This window comes from Camellia sinensis, chromosome 12, assembly GCF_055761805.1.
Source record: "Camellia sinensis isolate YWXY chromosome 12, ASM5576180v1, whole genome shotgun sequence".
In the NCBI taxonomy this organism is placed as follows: domain Eukaryota; kingdom Viridiplantae; phylum Streptophyta; class Magnoliopsida; order Ericales; family Theaceae; genus Camellia; species Camellia sinensis.
In genome coordinates this window covers 157,979,454-158,000,357 of record NC_138972.1, presented here as the reverse complement: position 1 = coordinate 158,000,357, position 20,904 = coordinate 157,979,454, and the positions used below count along the sequence as shown (strand labels likewise).

Genomic DNA, 20,904 nt, shown 5'->3' with positions numbered 1-20,904 from the left:
TTATTTCGACTAATGTAAATTTCATACCTATCGATGGTTAAATATATATATATATTTTTTTTTTATTTTCATTCACAGAGAAAATTGTCTGCAGAAATTTCTCTGGTATGAACTACCAGAAATTCACAGAGAAATTTAACTTGTATCGTCCCAAGGGGATGCCTATATGATCATGTAATCTGTAATACTTTGTGTTGGTACAAAACAATCATCAAACTCAACAAAACGCAAAGCACACGGTAATTTTATCTGCCACTGGAAAATTTCATTGCATGAATTTCAAATTTCAAAACACAATGCCCAAATAGTTTTCTTTGATGGTGGAAAATTTCTCTGGATGAATTTGACAGAAAATGGAATTTCTGAGTTATGAATTTCTCTGGGTTGAGTGATTTGGAGAGGAGGAATTTCTCCGAGTTGGTGAGGAAAATTTCTCTGGCTTTGACACAAATTTCTGAGTTGAAGTGAGTCCAGAGAAATTCTTCACTGGTCTAGAGAAATTCTCAACTCAGAGAAATTCCAAAAGAGCTTAATTTTGTTTCTTGGTTGTACAATAATTTTTTGTATGCTCTGTCTGGTGTGCACTTTTCTTGAAATGACTGATATGAAGCTACCAGAAATTTAATTTAACTCATACCTCGCCAAAGAAGGTGCCTATATGATCATTCAATCTCTAATGCACTGTGTTAGTACAAAACAATTATCAAATTCAAAAAACACAATCCAAACAGTACTTTAGTCTGCCATTGTCAAATTTATGTGGATGAATATGAAGCTTCAAAACACAACACACAGAATTTTCTTTGCCATAGGAAAATTTCTCTGGATGAATTTGACAGGTACTACAAACCCATTGCCTATAGTATATATCAACAAACACACTTTAACTGATATTGGAAAATTTCTCTGGATGAATTTGATTGATATTATTATATACACTGTCTAAAAAATACATTTCACAAAATAAAATACACAAAGTAATCATCAATGTATTATTCAATCAATAAAATGTATAATCCTCAACTATTTAACAAAGGTTCCTTGCATGTCCTCTTATTATGGTGACCAAATACTCTCACAACGACTACACTTAATCACCCTTTTAAACTCCCCAGTAGAAGCAATTCTGTTCTTCTTCGGCCTCCCAGCAGGTCTCTTGCTCAATGGAGGTAAAATCATAGCATCTTCAATGCTACACACAGGTTTTTCAACAGTTGGAACTGGGCCAATCAAAAACGAGTATGCTTGACGATACATATCAACATGAAAAAATGGTTCAACAAATGAATTCAAATTCTTTCCACTCCTAAAAATTGCAGCAACAGCATGTTGACATGGATACCCATTTATTTCCCATTTTCGACATGAACAAGTTCTCAACCCAAGATCAACCATAACCGAAGGAAAACAATGCACTTCAAAGACATTATCAGATGATAAACTCACATTCCATGTCCTCTCATCCAAAAAAGACTTCTCCAACACACTATCCATACGAGGACACAGAATTTTATTCCATTTACTAGAGAGCAGCCTCCTATCAGACCTCATATTCATGATTTGCAACCGTATCATGTCCACCAAATTTGTCATTGGCAAGTGCCGAGCTTCTTGTATCCATGAATTGAACGACTCAGCAACATTTGAATACATCTCACCATAACGTTTTCCTGCAAAATATGCATCACTCCAATTTTCATATGGTAAACTTCTCAAGAAAACACTCACAATGTCTCCTCCCTCACTTTTTAATTCATTTAACTTGAAATGAAATGATGCCTTTGTTGGAGCATATGCACATTCTGAAAACTTGGACATAATCGTCTCCCTAACCAAATTTGTGTTTCCACATGACAACTTATCCCTCAAATTTCTCTTTAGATGTTCCAGACAAAATCCATGAAAGCAGTTAGGGAAAAACCTAGCAATTCCCTCCACAATTCCACAATGTCGATCTGATATGAAACTTATCACCCTTTCTGATCCTAATACTCCACATAAATGTTCAAGAAACCAACACCAATTGTCTTTATTCTCAGCATCAACAACAACAAAAGCTACAGGAAAAAAACCTACAAAACAAATAGGAACAAGCATATTAGATATACACATGCAGAGAAAAATAGAACAATAAACAACCAGAGAAGTTTGACACTGCCAACATCCAGAGAAAATTCACTTAGTGCCCAACTCCAAAGAAAATTCACACATTGGCAACATCCAGAGAAAATTGACTTAGTGACTAGCTACAGAGAAAATTCACACAATCATAATATACAGAGAAAATTCACTTAGTGACCACCTACAGATACAATTCACACAATAACAACATCCAGAGAAAATTCATACACTGACCAAAATCCAGTGAAAATTCTCACAGTGGCCACAACAATAGAAAATCCACACAATGGCCAAAACCAGAGAAAATTCACATTCACTCAATTCCTACATGTATAGAAAATTCACATACTTAGATAAAATTAGATATATTTACAATTACCTTCATTCCCATCTTTCCCCGTTGCAGCAAGCATAACTCCTTTGTATCGTCCTTTCAAAAATGTTCCATCAAGAAAAAGCAATGACCGACAATATTTGAAACCAGCAATGCATGCATGAAAAGCCACAAACACTCTTTTGAAATGCTTGTTATCTTCAAAATCTAACTCAAAACGACTACCTGGATTGTTCTTCAATGCCTCATCAAAATACCACCGTAATTGATCAAATGACAAACAAGAATCCCCATATGTACTACATTTTGCTTTTTCAACACACAACCAACTACAGTTATAACTGATTGAGACCCCATACTTGTCTTTCATTTCTTTCACAACATCCACTGGACGAGTTAAAGGTTTTGCACTTACCTCTTCAAGTATCAGCCCAGAAACTAAGCCGGAAGTCATCCTCGAATGTTTACTCGTACGAACCGCCACACCACACGTATGTTCATTGTTCAAAGTCCTTATGTAGAAGAACCCATTTGTTTTTTCAACAGAAGCATGTACACGCCACATACATCCCCTTGATTCCTTATATGCACATTCTGCCGTAACCCTCAGCTTGTCATTTTTAACATATGTAAACTGAAAACCAACCTCAATAGCATACTTGCATAAAAAAGTACGGAACTCAACCACACCACCCTCAAACTTTTGTCCAACACTCGTAATATTATTCCGCCAACTAGCCGACAATAACACCTTTTCTTGGTGAGAACAAAACTTAGAGAGTGAATTCCTTTCAACATCCACCAGCCTATCACACTCACCATCCACAACATCTACCCAATTAGACCCCACTTCATCCTCTTCATCATAAGTACTACATCTACTAACTGAAACATCAACTATATCAACACCGCGTGCACAAACAACCCTCAACATATTCAGAAAATCAATATTATTTCGAACCATACAATTCGGATGGCCCAAAATAGAATATGAAATACACATAGTTTCAGATTTCAAATTCTCCCATGTTTTACACAAAATGCCAACCAATTCCTCAAAATTCAATTCGCATGAAACATTAATGACAATAGTATCATTCCCATATTTGCACAGCAACAACACTGCACTGTCCATTGAAACTGAAACAAAAAACAACAAAAATAATTTGTTTAATATAGAAACACTTCACAAGAACAACATAAAAGTCCAGAGAAATTTCTAAAAATTATAATTTTCTCTGAACTTAAAATAAAAGTCCAAAGACATCTACAAACTGATATTCACCTTCAAGATGATAAAAAACAAAATCACAGAAACTTAATGAATCACAGAGAAATTTACTGCTAACTATTAAACACAATTATAGAAAAAAAAGTCACATAGAATATCTGTTATGAAATTATAGGCTTCAACATGATTTTCACCTCACTACAAGCTAACAATTTTCTATGCGTCATTCTGTAATATTACACTCATAGAAAAATCCAGAGAAATTTACAAACTTATATACACCTTCAAGATAACAAAAAACACTGCATTGTCCATCTAAACTAAAAGAAAAAACACAAAAAATAACTTTTGCTTAGAGAAACAAAAGCTTCTATTCATCTTCTACAAACATATACTTTTCTCTGAACTACAAACTGAAAGTGAGTAACAAACTTACAATTTTCTCTGAACTACAAATACAAGTCCAGAGAAATTTATGAACTTACATTCACTTTCTCATATTCTATCTGCATTAGAAACTTCTAATAATATGTCCATATGCACTTATAATTTCCTTTGGACTACACAAACAAAAGTGCAGAAAATGAAATTTCTCTGGTTTGAAAAAACATAGAACAAAACTTATCATTGATCAGCATGTTGATAAAAAACAGAGCACCAAAAATGAACTCTAAACATCAAAATCACCTACACTGTCAACACTATTTGAAATTGATCAAAAAACAAAGAATGAAAAATTAATTCCAAAAATAAAAATCAACTCTATCAAGCTGGCCTCTCTCTCTAAACAAAAATTCAAAACAAAAATCAAAATCCATGTGGAATCTAAATCGAAAACAAACCTAATTCAACTCCACTCAAAAACCTACGCGATCAACATACTGTCAACACTCTTTGAAATTGATTAAAAAACAAATAATAAAAAATTAATTTTAAAAATAAAAATCAACTCTATCAAGCTGGCCTCTCTCTAAACAAAAATTCAAAACAAAAATCAAAATGCATGTGGTATCTCCATCGAAAACAAACCTGATTCAACTCCACTGAAAATCTACGCGATCAACACACTGTAACACCACTGAAATCTCTTACGAAATCTCCAACGAAATCTACACGATCGTAGCAATCTTTCTCGTCAACTCTACTGAAATCTCCGACGAAATCTCCACCATGAAATCTCCACTGAAATCTCCGACAAAATCCCTACTTCAAATTCGATTTCCAAAATCTATCAGTTAAGTCAACAATATAATATTCAAACAAATTTATGTTATAAAGGAAGGGTAATTTAGGTACTTTATAACCTAAAATAAATTTGAGGGACCTTAGCTATCAAAACATATTATAAAAGACCTCTCCTCCTATCAAAAGTAGAGGAGGGACCTTAGGCCAATTTTTCCTAAAAAATATATATATCATTTTTCTTCCATCTTAAATTCTCTTTCTATTTTACATTAAAAAAAAAACTTATTCATCCTATTAAAAATTACTTCTATCGTATCTATTTTTTTTTTTTATGTGAATATAATTTATATATTATATTTTTTTTTTGACAACTCTAATAGTGAAACCTGATTCCGTCCGGTACATTGGGAGAAATTATTCAATACTCCCGGAGCACCACATGTTCATACTCTAAACCAATCATTAATTAGTTAGTCTCATATTATTTCCCACCTCTAACATAAATCGTGAACCCTTGTGCCTATCTACCAATCAAAACCTTATGAAACACCACACCACCTGTCCATACTGTGGGAGCGGGAGCACTGAATAATCACACGTAGGTTGGTTAGTTGTAGTCTTTTCATTCAATTTCCAACTACTACTACATACGGACTCTGGCATGTGGCTTCTCTGATTGATCCACCGACAGGCACCGATGCGATGATGTGAGTTTGAGTTTGGAAAGAAAGAGTATAGTGTAGTTAGTCTCCGACATTCGGCATGCCCATCTCCGAAGCCGAATCCTCCTCCTCCGCCCTCCTCGTTGACTACAAAGGCCACCCTGTCCACCGCTCCAAGTCCGGCGGTTGGCGATCCGCTTTTTTTATCATAGGTTCGGTACCTTCTTCAATTACATTTTTTTTTTATATCTATATATATATATGGTTTAGTTTCACTTTAATTTGCTAAGTTTTTTTTTTTGTTTTTGTTTCCCTTCCCTAAACTATCAATATTTTCTTGACAGTTGTATAAATAATTAACTGATGAAAAGCTTGATTTGATGGGTTATCAAAAGCCTATTGAATTGGTTGTGCAGTGTAATTTGTTCTAAATAATAAGAAGAATGTTTACTTTTTTGTTGTATGTATGGTTTAATTATTCAAATTTTGAAATACTAATGAATTAGGCTTCAAACTTTAGCTACTAAATAGACGAAAATGATAGTTTAAGAATGAAAATGAAAAAATGGTGATAGTTTAGAAGATATTAGGAAATTAAATTATATGTGTGTGTGTGTGTGTTTAGCTCAATTGAATTTGAGTGAATGGAGTAGTGTGGAGTTGGCAGGTGTGGAATTGGCAGAGAGGTTTGCGTATTATGGTATAAGCTCTAACCTCATAAGCTACCTAACGGGGCCAATGGGTCAATCGAAGGCCACGGCGGCGGAGAACGTGAATACATGGAACGGTGTGGCGTCGCTTTTGCCGCTGTTAGGAGCGTTCATAGCTGATTCATTTCTCGGTCGATATCGCACCATTTTGATTGCTTCTCTGCTCTACATCCTGGTTAGTTAGTTAGTTACTCTCAATTAATATAGTATGATTTTATCTGATTCAATTTTTATTTAAGACTTGTTTTGTGTTGTATTGGGTATTTTATTGTATATGTTAGGGGAAAAAATGATTTTGTCTTTCCAAATTATCACACCGTATCACTTTATTACCTGAACTATTAATTTAAACAATTACTTGCTTAATATTAGTTTCCTTTATTCTAAATCATCAACAGAGTCAATATATTTTTTACGGAATATCAAACTCTTGACTATATGAACCAAGTTGAGTTATTTGTAATTGGTACTGGTGATGATAAAAGTGTTTTCTGGTTATCTACCTTTTACGTCTTTTATTAGTGTCTTGGGCTTGAGTCAAGTCATGTGAAATCAGCTTACTGTCAGCAACAGAATGTTTAATGGAAGAGGAAGACAATGACAATGATACTTTCACAACTTAACAATTGTTAGCTTGTCAGTCAGGAGTTTGAGAGCTTAATGCAACCTAATTCTATCTCCAGTCTTGGATCACCAATCTGGGGAACAACACATTAGTTGCTTTGACCTTTTGATCTTTGATGGTATAACAACCTGTTGACAAAGCTCCAACTAAACTCTCATTATTTTATTCTAATTTATGCCCAACTTGGGCTGTTGTCAAATACAATCCAGTCACAGTCTGATCATTTAACTAGGCCAGCATGTTTTTTGAGTACTAAATTTTAGCAAGCTTATGGGCACTTGAGACTACATATATTTTTTGGTTGACAAAAGAGGCCTCAGGCCTTTTTGGCTTTTGAAATTGCTGCTGGGGCATGTTTTGGAATGTTCTTACGACAAACATATTTTTGTCATAGTTGTGTGATGATTGTATTTGTATTTGAATCGGATTCAACCACAGGGACTTGGCTTGTTGTCTCTTTCTGCTATGCTTCCTTCTCTCAGCTCTCCCGAGTGTCGAAATGGTGCAAACATCATGTCCTGTTCCCCTCCTCAATTCCAAGTTATACTATTCTTCTTCTCACTGTATCTAATAGCATTTGCCCAAGGAGGTCACAAGCCTTGTGTTCAGGCTTTTGGAGCTGACCAGTTTGATGGGAAAGATTCGGAAGAGTTGAAAGCCAGAAGCTCATTCTTCAATTGGTGGTACCTTGGTTTGTGTGGAGGTCCTACAGCAGCATTCTTGTTCTTGAACTACATCCAGGACAACATTAATTGGGGTCTTGGTTTTGGAATCCCATGCATTTCCATGGTGGTGGCACTGGTCATATTCTTGATTGGAACTAGAACTTATAGGTATTCCATCAAAGGACACAACAACAATACTTTTTTTAGAATTGCTAAGGTATTTGCTACTGCAGCAAAGAATTGGCGAACCAGTTCTTCAGTGATACTGGTTGAACATGAAGCTGAAGGAACCCTGTGTCACTCTCAGCAATTCAAGTAAGAGAAAATTCCTACATATCATGAGTTTGGAATATAAAGTATCCTCTTGAGTTTGCTTTTTGCTGCTAAATGATTTGAAATTTATTATGTTCCACATTGCAAGTCATATAGATGTGCCATTGAAATTGATTCAGCTTTTAGTATTTCTAGTCATGAAGACTCAAAAACTTACAGTAAAGTACATTCTGTTTTTGGTCGCTTATGGGTGAGTCATTTATTCGTTTGTGACAGTTTGACAAGTGGGCATTGTAGGAATCCATGAATGGATTTCTTTCAATGTTGTGTACTTGTCTGTTATGCTCTCCAATGGCTCCACACCAGATGTTTTCCTTTTCACTGAAGTTCTCCCCGAAAAAAAGTTGGATTGGTTCAATTAAGGACATTCATGGCCCATATACACTATTTCTCTCTACTTATTTGTGATGGAATTTCATTGTGGACTTGTGCAAACAGATCAAGGCCTTATTTCATTGCTGTTAGAACAGCATGCGTTGAGATTACTACAATGAGTACTCAAACCTGCTTTAATGTAGTAATTTGGTTTCTTGTAGGTTTCTTTACAAAGCCTTGCTTGCACCAACGGATTCAGAGGAAGGAGGAGGAGTGTGCAGGATCAGCGATGTCGAAGATGCAAAGGCACTTCTAAGGCTGGTTCCAATATGGGTTACATGTTTTGTATATGCTATTGTATTTGCACAGTCCTCCACTTTCTTTACTGAGCAAGGAAAAACTATAGACAGACCAATTCGGCAAGGCTTTGATATCCCAGCTGCTTCTCTTCAGTTGTTTATCGGGGTTTCCATCATTTTCTTAATTCCCATCTATGATCGCATTTTTGTACCTCTTGCAAGGGCTGTAACCGGGAAGCCCTCAGGCATAACAATGCTTCAAAGAATTGGAACGGGCATGTTTGTATCTATTATTTGCATGGTAGTTGCTGCTCTAGTTGAGATGAAAAGGCTTGGAATTGCTTTGGAGTTTGGGCTTGTTGATGTGCCGGAGGCAACTGTTCCTATGAGCTTCTGGTGGTTGGTTCCTCAGTACCTATTGCTTGGAATTGCTGATGTGTTCACCATAGTTGGCATGCAGGAGTTTTTCTATGATCAGGTGCCAAGTGAATTGAAGAGTTTAGGTCTCTCTCTATACCTTAGTATAATTGGCATTGGGAGTTTCTTGAGCAGCTTTCTCATCTCTGTCCTTGAGAAAACTACCGGTGGAGAGGGACAAGTTTGTTGGTTTGATGATAACTTGAATCGTGCACATCTGGATTACTTCTATTTTCTGCTTGCTGGACTTAGTACACTTGGATTAGTAGCATATATATATTTTGCAAAATATTATATTTACAATTGAGGATGTTTAAAATTGTTGCTGTAACTATGACAATTATAAGGAATGGTCAGTTTGAAAAAAACTTGTGAGTACCGTATTGGTAATCCATTTCCTATAACATTTTTTCCCCTCTATATTTTCATTTAAATTTTTTTTGGGAAAATTACCAAGAAGTTTTTTTTGAAACATGTGTAGTCTATTTAGTCATATAACCTTTTGTTGATACCCAAAAGTCCTATAACATTATTTTTTTTCTGTCTTCCTTCTTCTCCATCTTTTTTGCTCTTTGTGATTTCTGGCGATTGTTGATGAGTAACCATATCTTGCATCTTCTCTTTCTCTTTCCGATATATAGTCATCGACGACTGACGACTACCATCGATTGGGATTTACCGGCAATCACCGACCACCGCCTCTTTACTTCACCCTCACCGACGGTAAAGAATATATGTTTCTAACGAAGAAGATAAACAGATCTACTTATTAGTAATAATTATAGATTGGTAGGGTTATAAACAATTAACCACTAGAGACGCATCACAATAAATTATTAGTAAACAAAAACAACTTGAAATAAATTAAATAAAACAAAATAAACAAAAATACAACTTTAACTAAAGTTTTTTATTTTATTTTAACTCCTCCTCATTCCTTGTGGCTCTGGGCAGGGGTTCTCAGCTCATCTATTGATTTATTGACCGATCATTTTTGGTCTATTTCGATGATCTGAATTATTACTATGTAAAACTCGTCGAATACTTTTATCTTTATAAAAATTCACGTTAATCAGATATCATTAGAAATTTGATCATATCAAATTTGTGTTAACGGTAAGTATGATTTTAAAAATAAATTAGTGACACAAATGTAATCTAATCAGGTGGTTATTGATATCCGATCAACGTAATATTTTACAAAAATGAAGTACGCGACAAGCCTTTTGAATAATCAAGACAAATTCAAAATAGGCCAAATTGAACCGTCCTGTTAGAGTAACCAACTAGAGAGATCCTGTCAATGCTGAAAATTACTTTTTATTCGATTGAGAACTGTAAGTAGAAGAGTTAAAAGGACGAGAATTTTTGACATGAAAAAGAAGCATGTTCAAGAAAGAGAAAATATCAAAAATAGTGAAATGAGGAAACCATTCTCAAATCCTGAGTTTTTTGAAACAAAAATGTGGATATTATATTATATATATTGGGAGATTGTGCATATTATATCATATGAAGGTATGGAATATTGCTATGCATTTTAATATAAAAATAAAATAGAATTATAGTGTAAGAAATTATAAAAGACCCGATTGGATTTTTTAGCCTGGGCCTTAAATAAGCTTGAGTGAAGAAACTAGACTGAAATTTTAATAAAAATATGCAAGAATTAAATTAAAATTTTAACAAAAATATAAGACTGTTGACAAGATTAAAAAAAAATATGTCAATGCTTAACTTACATGACAACTTATGTAAGAGTATACTCAACGTTGTATCAATTTTTTTATTGAATGGGAGTAAAAATTTTAGTGAAAACTTTGTTTGAAATCAAGTGCTCCAATGAAGAGTTTTGACTTTTTATCAAATCATTAGTTGACCAGGCGGATGACTGGCTAGTCGACTAGCTAGTGTAATTTTTTCATAAATTTTTGCTTTAAGGTGGTCATCTAGGGGGATGATCGGAAGGATATCCGGGGGACATCCAGCAACGGTAATGAATAGTGATTTGATGAAAAAAAGATTGATCCTCAGTTTGGTGAAAGAAAAGTGAATCCTCAATTTGATACATATTCGATGCAACCGTTGGAGTAGGAAAATGACTCATTTTTCATTAAATTTAAATTTGATGAAAGGTTTGAGTAATCATTGGAGATAGTCAAAATGATCAAAATGAGATACAATAATAAAAAATAAATAAAATAAAGGGCGAATTACACTAACAGTCCTTATAATTTGGATTCGTGTCACTTTGGTTCCTGATTTTTCAATTGTGACACATTTGATCATGAATTTTGAATCTTGTTCAAAAAAAGGATAATTGAAGATACCATTGCTTAATTTCAATGGCAAAATCGTCAATTTGATAACATAAAAGCAGATTTGACAAAAATAAATGTTAAACAAATATTTTTCAATTTTTAAAAAACTATTTCTACCCACCAAAGATAAAATTATGTAAAATTGATAAATCTTTTACATATTTATTTATTTATTTTACCAAATTAATTTTTATTATGTGTTTGAATGATGATTATGTAATGGGTGGTTATTAGACTTTTAATGTGTAATCGATATATTTAATATATGAAATGTTTTTAATTTGGATTTTTTTGATTTAATGAATTGATTTAATAATGATATTAAAGTTGTCGCTATATTTGACTTTTAGAAAAATAGAAACTAATTTAATGAAAACAAAAATAACCACCCATTACATGATTATCATCCAAACTATAATAAAAATTAATTTGGTAAAAAATAAATAAATAAATGTGTAAAAGATTTATCAATTTTATAAAATTTTATTTTAGTAAAGAGAAATAATTTTTAAAAATTCAAAACTATTTTTTGATATTTATTTTTGCCAAATTAGTTTATATTTTATCAAATTGATAACTTTATTTTTGAAATTGAACAATGATATTTTTAATTATCTTTATTTAGAATAAAATTTAAAATTTAAAATTAAAGTGAAAAACTAACACAAGAGTAATGTACTGATGTTGCAGCCGATAACAAAATACAAATCACCATCCCTAATTATTATAGATTAGATTCGTGCGTTTTGAATAAGAATAATATTATATGTATTAATTAATATACACATTAATATAGTAATAGATGATATGATATTATTTACATAATTTTAAATATTTATAAGGGGTATTTTTTTTAAGGTCCCTGATATTATGATTTTATAGTATAAAGGACATCAAATATTTTCATGATGTCTAAGGTCCCTTAACAGGATCCAGAGAAATTTCAGTCACAGAGAAATTCTCTCCAGAGAAAATTGAAATCCAAAGAAATTTCAGTCCCAGAGAAATTCTCTCCAGAGAAAATTGAAATCCAGAGAAATTTCAGTTCCAAAGAAATTCTCTCCAGAGAAAATTGAAATTTCTCTGAGTACCAAATAAATCCAGAGAAAATTGTGGAAAGGAAATTTGTATGGCTATCCAGGAAATTTCTTTGACTTCGCAAATTTCTCTGGCTCTATTAACTACAATTAAACCCATGTCTAACAAACCCACAAACCCACAAATTTCTCTGGTTCAAAACCAGAGAAATTCTCTTCAAACCAGACAAACTAGAGAAATTCTCTCTATTTACAGTAAAGTTGTATTTTTATGAACAGAACTTGGTGATTGAGTTCAAAAACCAGAGAATTTCTCTGATTTCAACCCAGAGAAAATTCAGTTAAAAAATCAAAGAATTTCTCTAGTTTCAACCAGAAGATCACTTTTCTCATTAATCTACACTTGGCTTCAATTTCTATTTTTGTGAACTTAAGAATATAGGATTCAGATCCTCCAGTACAACAGCACACCAACATTTCAATAGTCAATGTATTGCTTTTTGTCAAAACATAATTGGAAATGCTAAAAGAGAACAAATACACATCCAGAGAAATTTCAATTCCAAAGAAATTCTCTCCAGAGAAAATTGAAATTTCTCTGAGTACCAAATAAATCCAGAGAAAATTGTGGAAAGGAAATTTGTATGGCTATCCAGGAAATTTCTTTGACTTCACAAATTTCTCTGGCTCTATTAACTACAATTAAGCCCATGTCTAATAAACCCACAAACCCACAAATTTCTCTGGTTCAAAACCAGAGAAATTCTCTCTATTTACAGTAAAGTTGTATTTTTATGAACAGAACTTGGTGATTGAGTTCAAAAACCAGAGAATTTCTCTGGTTTCAACCCAGAGCAAATTCAGTTAAAAAATCAAAGAATTTCTCTAGTTTCAACCAGAAGATCACTTTTCCCATTAATCTACACATGGCTTCAATTTCTATTTTTGTGAACTTAAGAATATAGGATTCAGATCCTCCAGTACAACAGCACACCAACATTTCAATAGTCAATATATTGCTTTTTGTCAAAACATAATTGGAAATGCTAAAAGAGAACAAATACACAGAACTGTACGTGTAACTTAGAACAAAGTAGAACCACACCAAGTACTTGACTCCATACGGGTATCCATCTTTATTGGAAGTTCATCAAACAAAATAATTACTGTGTTAGATATAAACTGTAATCTTCAACAAAGACGACTTCACCTAGAAAAATCTTTAGAAGTGAACTTAAGTGAAACACTATTGACACAACCAGTACCGATCAAAAATATCATAGAGTATAACCCAGCACCGTCGGAAGCAAACCTGGATCAACGCTGCACCAAAACACATGTCCGGAGTCGACGAAGTAGCTCGATGTCGCGGATCTTCAGTCCGGCGTAGGAGATGAAGATGAGCGCCTGGATCACGAGGGCTTCGGAGACGAAGATGTATGCGATTGCGATGAGAGGAAAGGAGAGAAGGAGAACGAGGCGGGGAATCTCCACTGGATAAAGCTTTGGGAAGTATTGGAAGATGAGGAGGACTGAGAGTCGGGTTGTTGGGGATGGCAGTGGGTCAGATGATGAAGATAATATAAAGGACTGAAATTTCTCTGTTGTATGTTTAGGGATCTTAGACATCAAAAAATAATTTTGTGGATCTCTTCCATTATGAAAAGTGGAAGAGGGACCTTAGACCAATTTTCTCTTAAATAAATAATTAAACCACATGAGACGCATGACAATTAATTAAAAATAAATAATTGTAAGAAACAAAAGTTGCTCTTTGAGTCTGATGAGGCGATCGATCTCAAAGAGTGTTCTAAGTCTCCTCCGATAACTGGACATGGCCACCTCAACGCTCGCCGCCGATATTTCCGAAGCCGACTCTGCCATCGTAGTTGACTACAGAGGCCGATACCCAGTTGACCGCTCCAAGTCCGGCAGCTGGCGATCCTCATTTTTCATCATAGGTATCAAAAATTACTTTATTTTTATTTATATATTAATTTGGAGAACAATTCAAATTCATGAAATCAAAAGATATTACAAGAAATTTTATATATATATAAATCAGAGTTTCACTTTTATAGCGAAATAAATTTTATTAATTTCAATTTTAATATTTTGGTTTGTTTTTAATTCAAACTTTCTTATCTATTTTTTAATTAAAATTAATGAAAAAATTAATAGTTTAATCATTAAATTCAATATAAATAAAATGTCTCTTCACCTAAATGTTTTTTTTTTTTTTTTTTTGGTAGCTGAGTTTAATAATTAAAATATCATTTTTGTCAATTTTATTTAATATTGATAAAAATAGACAATAATAATAATATTTAAATTGATAAAAGTAAAAATTAAAATTTTATTTTTTTGTGAAAGTTAAACCCTATGGATTTTTTTGTAGATTACTCAAGATATTACAAATAGATTTCGCCAACTTATGCGCCGGCTGCGCAAAAGATCTAGCAAAAAAAATTACTCCATTTGTGTGTATATATTTATATTAATAGTTGGTGGAAATATGATACACTTGTAATTTTATATTTGTATTTTCTGGCAATTTGATGAATAAGAAAGATGAGTTAAATTTAAAAACTGTTAATAATTATTTACAACAATATGGACATTTTTTAAAGAAAGAAAAAATGCCAATGTTTCAAAACTATTACAAGATTAAAGTGATATGAGACAAAATATGTGTTTTAATGTCTTTAATGTAAAAAAATAAATATTTTTAGGGTTTAAAATATATTGTTTGTGTCATTTGAGTTCTCAATATTTAAATTTTATCAATTTAATATTCAATATATAAAAAAATGTTCAATTTAGTCCCTTGATCTAACTTGATTAACTGATGACGTTAAAATAGGGATAAATGTGAAAATCATTTTAAAAAAATTACACTATTAGTTTCTAATCATTTAAAACTACACATTTAGTAGGTGTTTGACACGCACTAAAAAAATGTACTTTTTTTTGCATATATACATTTATTTGGATCACATCAATTAATATCTATCAATATCTCCTTCTACTTTTCTACCTACTTTCTCTATTTTTTTATACATTTTTTTTTTATAAAAAATTAAAAAATACACTTATTTAGAACATCCAAAGCACTCCTTATTTTGAATTTTAACCGTATTTGTTGACAAAGTTTAGTTAGCAGATTAAATTAAAAGAGAATTGCTATTCAAGTCCAAAAATTAGAATAACTTTTCAAACTCAATGATGTGGCAATCACTCTCTTATATATTATCTAATTATCAACCAATCATACCACTTACATATTATTGAGTCTAAAAAATAAGTTTAAAAAGTGAGTTTATATATCATTTTTTAAATTAAAATATATTTATATAGTTAAAAGAGTTAAATTAACACAATTTAAAAATTACGTGTCAAAATAATACAAAACTCATGGTTTCTGAAGACTCAAAATATAATTAATATTTTTTTATATACAATTAAGTGGTGTTGTAATTTTTTTAAAAAATATATTAAAAAATTTAATTTTAAAGCTCATAAATTTTATTATTGATGTGTATTTTTTTTATTATTTTTATGCATCTACACTCAATGATAATTTTCCCTTTATATAATAATAATAATAATAGATGGATTGAAACTGAAACTTAAATTGAAATTGAAATTGAAATTGACATTGACATTGACATTGACATTGATATTGATGGAGTAGAGTAGAGTAAGAGTAGAGTAGGAATGGCAACGGGGCGGGGCGGGGCCGGGGACCACCCTCCCCATCCCCGATCCCCGATAGTGAGAAATTCTCCGCCCCCGGCCCCGATCCCCGACGGGGACCCTATCGGCCCCCCACCCCCGCCCCTGATTGGGGTTCGGGTTTCCCCGACCCCGAAAATCCCCGACCTGTTCAAAAAATATTCAATGAATCTGTTGTATACATAAACATATATATACTCAACAATCTATATATATATAAATATGAATCTGTTGTATTGAATATGAATATATACTCAAAAATCTGTTGTATATGAATATATATTCTTAAATCTATATATCTATATATATATATATTCTTAAACATATCTATATATATATTCTTAAATCTGTTGTATATGAATATATATACTCAAAAATTAAAAAATCTGTTGTATTGAATAGATTCATATATACATATATATATATATATATGAATCTATCATCATCATCAACAGCAACTTTAAAAAAATAAAAAAAAAAATCTGAAATGACGATGGAGGCGGTGGTGGTGGAGGATCTATCATCATCTATCATCATCATCTATCATCATCCACTTAAAAAAATAAAAAAAATCTGCAGATCTGTTCGTCAAGCTGCAGCGGAGTATCGGCGGTGTTGCGAAGAGCAAGCGAAGAGGCGGTGTTGCGAAGAGGAAGCCATGGCGACGGAGGCGGTGGTGGTGGAGGATCGGCGGCGGATCTGCTCAGATCTGTTTCGATCTGATCTAGATGATGAGGAGAGGAAAGGGAGGGAGAGAGATGAGACTGAGATTTGAGACATTGAGTGAGGGAGAGAGAGATGAGGGCCACGGTGAGAGAGAGAGACACACGGAGGAAGTGAAATGGGAAAATAGGTTTGGTTTATATATATATAGGAGGGGTAAAAGAGTATTTTCACTTCGGGGATAATTCGGGGACGGGGACGGGGACGGGGATGGGGTCGGGCCGGGGCTTGAACACTGATCACCGTCCCTGGCCCGAAGCAGATCGAGGATTGATTTTCAAATACCGTCCCCTCCCCGTCGGGGGTATTTTTCGGGGAAAAACCGCTTAAATCGGGGCCGAGATCGGGGATCCCCGTCGGGCCGGTTTCAAATTGCCATCCCTAGAGTAGAGTAGAGGGTAGGGGTGTCTGCGGTTCGGTTTGGGACAGTTTGCGGTTCGGTTTGGACCCGTCCGCCCGCATGTATACGGTTTGAGGAAAAATCAACCCACAACTGCCCGCAATGCGGTTTGCGGTTTGCAGTTTGTGCGGATAAGGTTCGTAGTTGCACGGGCGGTTGCGGGCGATTTGCGGATTGAACTTTTTTTTTAAATTTTTTTGTTAAACCCTTTTTTTTTCCCATTTTTTATCAATATTTCTTTTAGACCTTTTTCCTCCCATTTTCTAAAATGCTCTAACATTAATAATTAATGAATTAAAACTTATAAAAAACTTATAAATAAAAATACAACAAAATCAATTCGTAACCTAAACAAATCATTCAAAATCTACCTTCATCATTAATTTGCATTCATCTCAATTCATAACCTAAACAAATCATTCAAAATCTACATTCATCATTAACTTGCATTCATCCTACATTCATCATTCCTAACCCAATTAAAAAATCCTACATTCATCATTCCTAACCCAAATACTAAAAAAAAATAAATAAATAAATAATTCTTCATTAAGTTACATTCATCCAAAATGCAAAAAAAAAATAAAAAATAATAAAAATTTATTAACTTACATTCATCCAAAACCAAAATGCAATTAAAAAAAAAATTGTTGCCAAATTTCATTCAATTCAAGCCCGTGAAATAAAATAAAAATATTTCTAGGATATCAAATTTCATCATGAATCATCCAATCCAACTTTCAAAGAAGATAGAGTGAGTGAGTTTGATTAGGTATTTTTTTTTTTGAATGATCAAATTTGAAGGGGAAAAAAAAGGGTTTTTTTGAACGGTTAGATTAAAAAAAAAAAAAAGAGTTTTATGCGGGCAGGTTGTGCGGGTGCGGGTTAAACCCGCAACCCGCCCACAACCCGAAAATTAGATAAAATTTAAACCGCACCCTACCCTAATGTGTTTGCGAAACCGCCCATATATACGCAGTTCGGATCGGGTAGGGCGGTTTGGGCGGGTTGGATGATCCTATGCCCAGCCCTAGTAGAGGGAGTAAGAGTGAAATGGGGAATGTGGAAATGGCAGGAGTTGAAATGGCAGAGAGATTTGCGTATTATGGGATAAGTTCAAACCTGATAAGCTACCTCACGGGGGGGCTGGGTGAGTCCAAGGCCACGCCGCAGTGAACGTGAATACATGGACCGGCGTGGCGTCGCTTATGCCGCTCTTAGGAGCTTTCATTGCGGATTCATTTCTCACACGATACCACATCATTATAATGGCTTCTCTGCTCTACATCCTGGTTGGTTACTTACTTTTGGAGATGCACATGCATGTTTGGATTGGAATGTTGTTACAGTAGTAGACATACTAATACTTGGTTAACTGTAATAGTTATGTGAATGAAATGAATGATTATGCTTACTGAATTCGGATTGGATTCAACCACAGGGACTTGGCTTGTTGTCTCTATCTGCTTCGCTTCCCTCTGATCTCAGCTCTCCTGACTGTCAAAATGGAGGTGCAAAATTCATCATGTCATCCTGTTCCCCTCCTCAGTTCCAGGTTATACTATTCTTCTTCTCATTGTATCTAATAGCATTTGCCCAAGGAGGTCACAAGCCTTGTGTTCAGGCTTTTGGAGCTGACCAGTTTGATGGGCAAGATTCGGAAGAGTGCAGAGCCAGAAGCTCATTCTTCAATTGGTGGTACTTTGGTTCGTGTGTTGGTCCTACAGCAGCATTGTTGTTCTTGAACTACATCCAGGACAACCTTAATTGGGGTCTTGGGTTTGGAATCCCATGCATTTCCATGGTGGTCGCACTGCTCATATTCTTGATTGGAACTACAACTTATAGGTACACCATCAAAGGCCGCAATATGAACCCATTTTTAAGAATTGCTACAGTGTTTGCTACTGCAACAAAGAATTGGCGAACTAGCTCTTCAACAATACTAGTTGAATCGGAAGCTCAAGGAACCCTGCATCACCCAACTTCTCGACAATTCAAGTAAGATAAAACTTCCAACATATCATGAGATTTGGAATATAAATGTCCTCATGACTTCATTTTTTGCTGTTAAAATGATTTGAAATTTATGTTCTCCATTGCAAGTGATTATGGTGTCACGTAGATGTGCCACCAAAATTGAATAAGCGAGCTCGTAGTGTTTTTATTTATCAGGAGTCTAGAACTTACATTAACGATGTGTTTTTGGTGGCTTATGAACGAGTCAAATTTTCTTTCGTGCCAGTTTGACTTGTGGGCATTGCAGGAATCTGTTAATGGATCTCTATCAATGTTATATACTTGTCGTTTATGTTCTCTAATGGCTTCATGCCAGATGATTTCTTTCCACTAAAGTAGTCTACCAAAAATTTGTATTGGTACACTTGAAGACTTTCATGGCCTATTATAAACGTACTGTCCTTATACTTGTGATGGAATTTCATTATGGAAGCTTTGTGTGTAAGATTTACTGGAATTAGGGTTTAGGGTTTTTGGTTTTTTTGACAGATTTCTTTACAAAGCCTTGCTTGCACCAGCTGGTTCAGAGGAAGAAGGTTGAGTGTGTAGGATCAGTGACGTTGAGGAAGCAAAGTCACTTTTAAGGCTGGTTCCAATATGGGTTACATGTTTACCATATCCTATTATACTTGTACAGTCCTCCACTTTCTTTACCGAGCAAGGAAAAACTATGGACAGATCAATTGGGTCAGGCTTTGATATACCAGCTGCTTCTCTTCAGTTGTTTATCTGGGCTTCCGCCATTTTCCTCATTGCCATATACGATCGCATTTTTGTTCCTCTTGCAAGGGTTATAACAGGGAAGTCCTCAGGTATAACAATGCTTCAAACGATTGGAGCAGGAATGTTCGTATCTATTATTTGTGCAGTAATTGCTGCTGCAGTTGAGATGAAAAGACTCGAAAGAAACTGCTGTGGAATTTGGGTTGGTTGATGTGCCGGAGGAAACTATTCCTATGAGCTTCTGGTGGTTGGTTCCTCTGTATATATTGCTTGGAATTGCTAATGTGTTCACCGTAGTTGGGCAGCAGGAGTTTTTCTATGATCAAGCGCCAAATGAATTGAAGAGTTTAGGTCTCTGTCTATACCTTAGTATAATTGGAATTGGGAGTTTCTTGAGCACTTTTCTCATCTCTGTCATTGAGAAAGTTGCCGGTGGAGAGGGCCAAGGTAGTTGGTTTGATAATAACTTGAATCGTGCACATCTCGATTACTTCTATTTTCTGCTTGCTGGACTTAGTTCAGTTGGATTGGTAGCATATTTATGTTTTGCAAAATCTTACATTTATAATTGAGGAGGTTTAGAATTGTCACCGTAATTATGGCAATTATAAGTAATGGTCATTTATTTCAAATACCCTGTATAATGGGCATTGGGAGTACATTTCCTAGGTATTATTTCAGAATCTTACAAATTTTTTTCCTTTCTTTTCTTTTTATTATGTGTTTTTATATGATGGAGACTGATGATTGGAAGAGTTAAAAGAATGAGAACTTTTTGATGTGATTATATAAGAAGAGGAAAGAAAAAAAAAAAAGCATGTTCAAGAAAGAAAAAATGTGAAAAATAAAATGAGAGTTGGAGAAAATATTATCAAATGAATGGGGGACCTATTAAAAATTTCAACAAGTGGAATAGGAGGAGGAGGAACGGGAATGAGAATGAATAAGAACAAGAAAAAGAAAAAGAAAAAAAATACTTAATATGAAAGGTATGAAATCTAAGAACACTTAATAAGAATATGATATGGTATATGTTAATTTTTAATTTA

At 33.9% G+C, this 20,904-nt stretch overlaps 2 protein-coding genes across 2 annotated transcripts; one reads left to right on the top strand and one right to left on the bottom strand.

Annotated features, from left to right (window-relative positions):
* Positions 1-777: 777 nt before the first annotated feature.
* Positions 778-3,422, bottom strand: LOC145804007 (uncharacterized). The gene is made up of 3 exons (XM_082897417.1): positions 2,501-3,422; positions 1,659-2,072; positions 778-857 (listed from the first exon to the last, which is right to left on the bottom strand). The coding sequence occupies exons 1-3, from the start codon at positions 3,417-3,419 to the stop codon at positions 778-780; spliced, it is 1,413 nt and encodes a 470-aa protein (XP_082753543.1). The 5' UTR covers positions 3,420-3,422.
* Positions 3,423-5,484: 2,062 nt separating this feature from the next.
* Positions 5,485-20,560, top strand: LOC114262875 (uncharacterized). The gene is given in 10 exon segments (XM_082897416.1): positions 5,485-5,745; positions 6,201-6,418; positions 7,307-7,848; positions 8,403-9,202; positions 14,127-14,216; positions 18,189-18,278; positions 18,281-18,405; positions 18,555-19,114; positions 19,622-20,036; positions 20,038-20,560. Coding segments are annotated over 10 exon segments (3,342 nt in total). The 5' UTR covers positions 5,485-5,633; the 3' UTR covers positions 20,428-20,560.
* Positions 20,561-20,904: the final 344 nt, after the last annotated feature.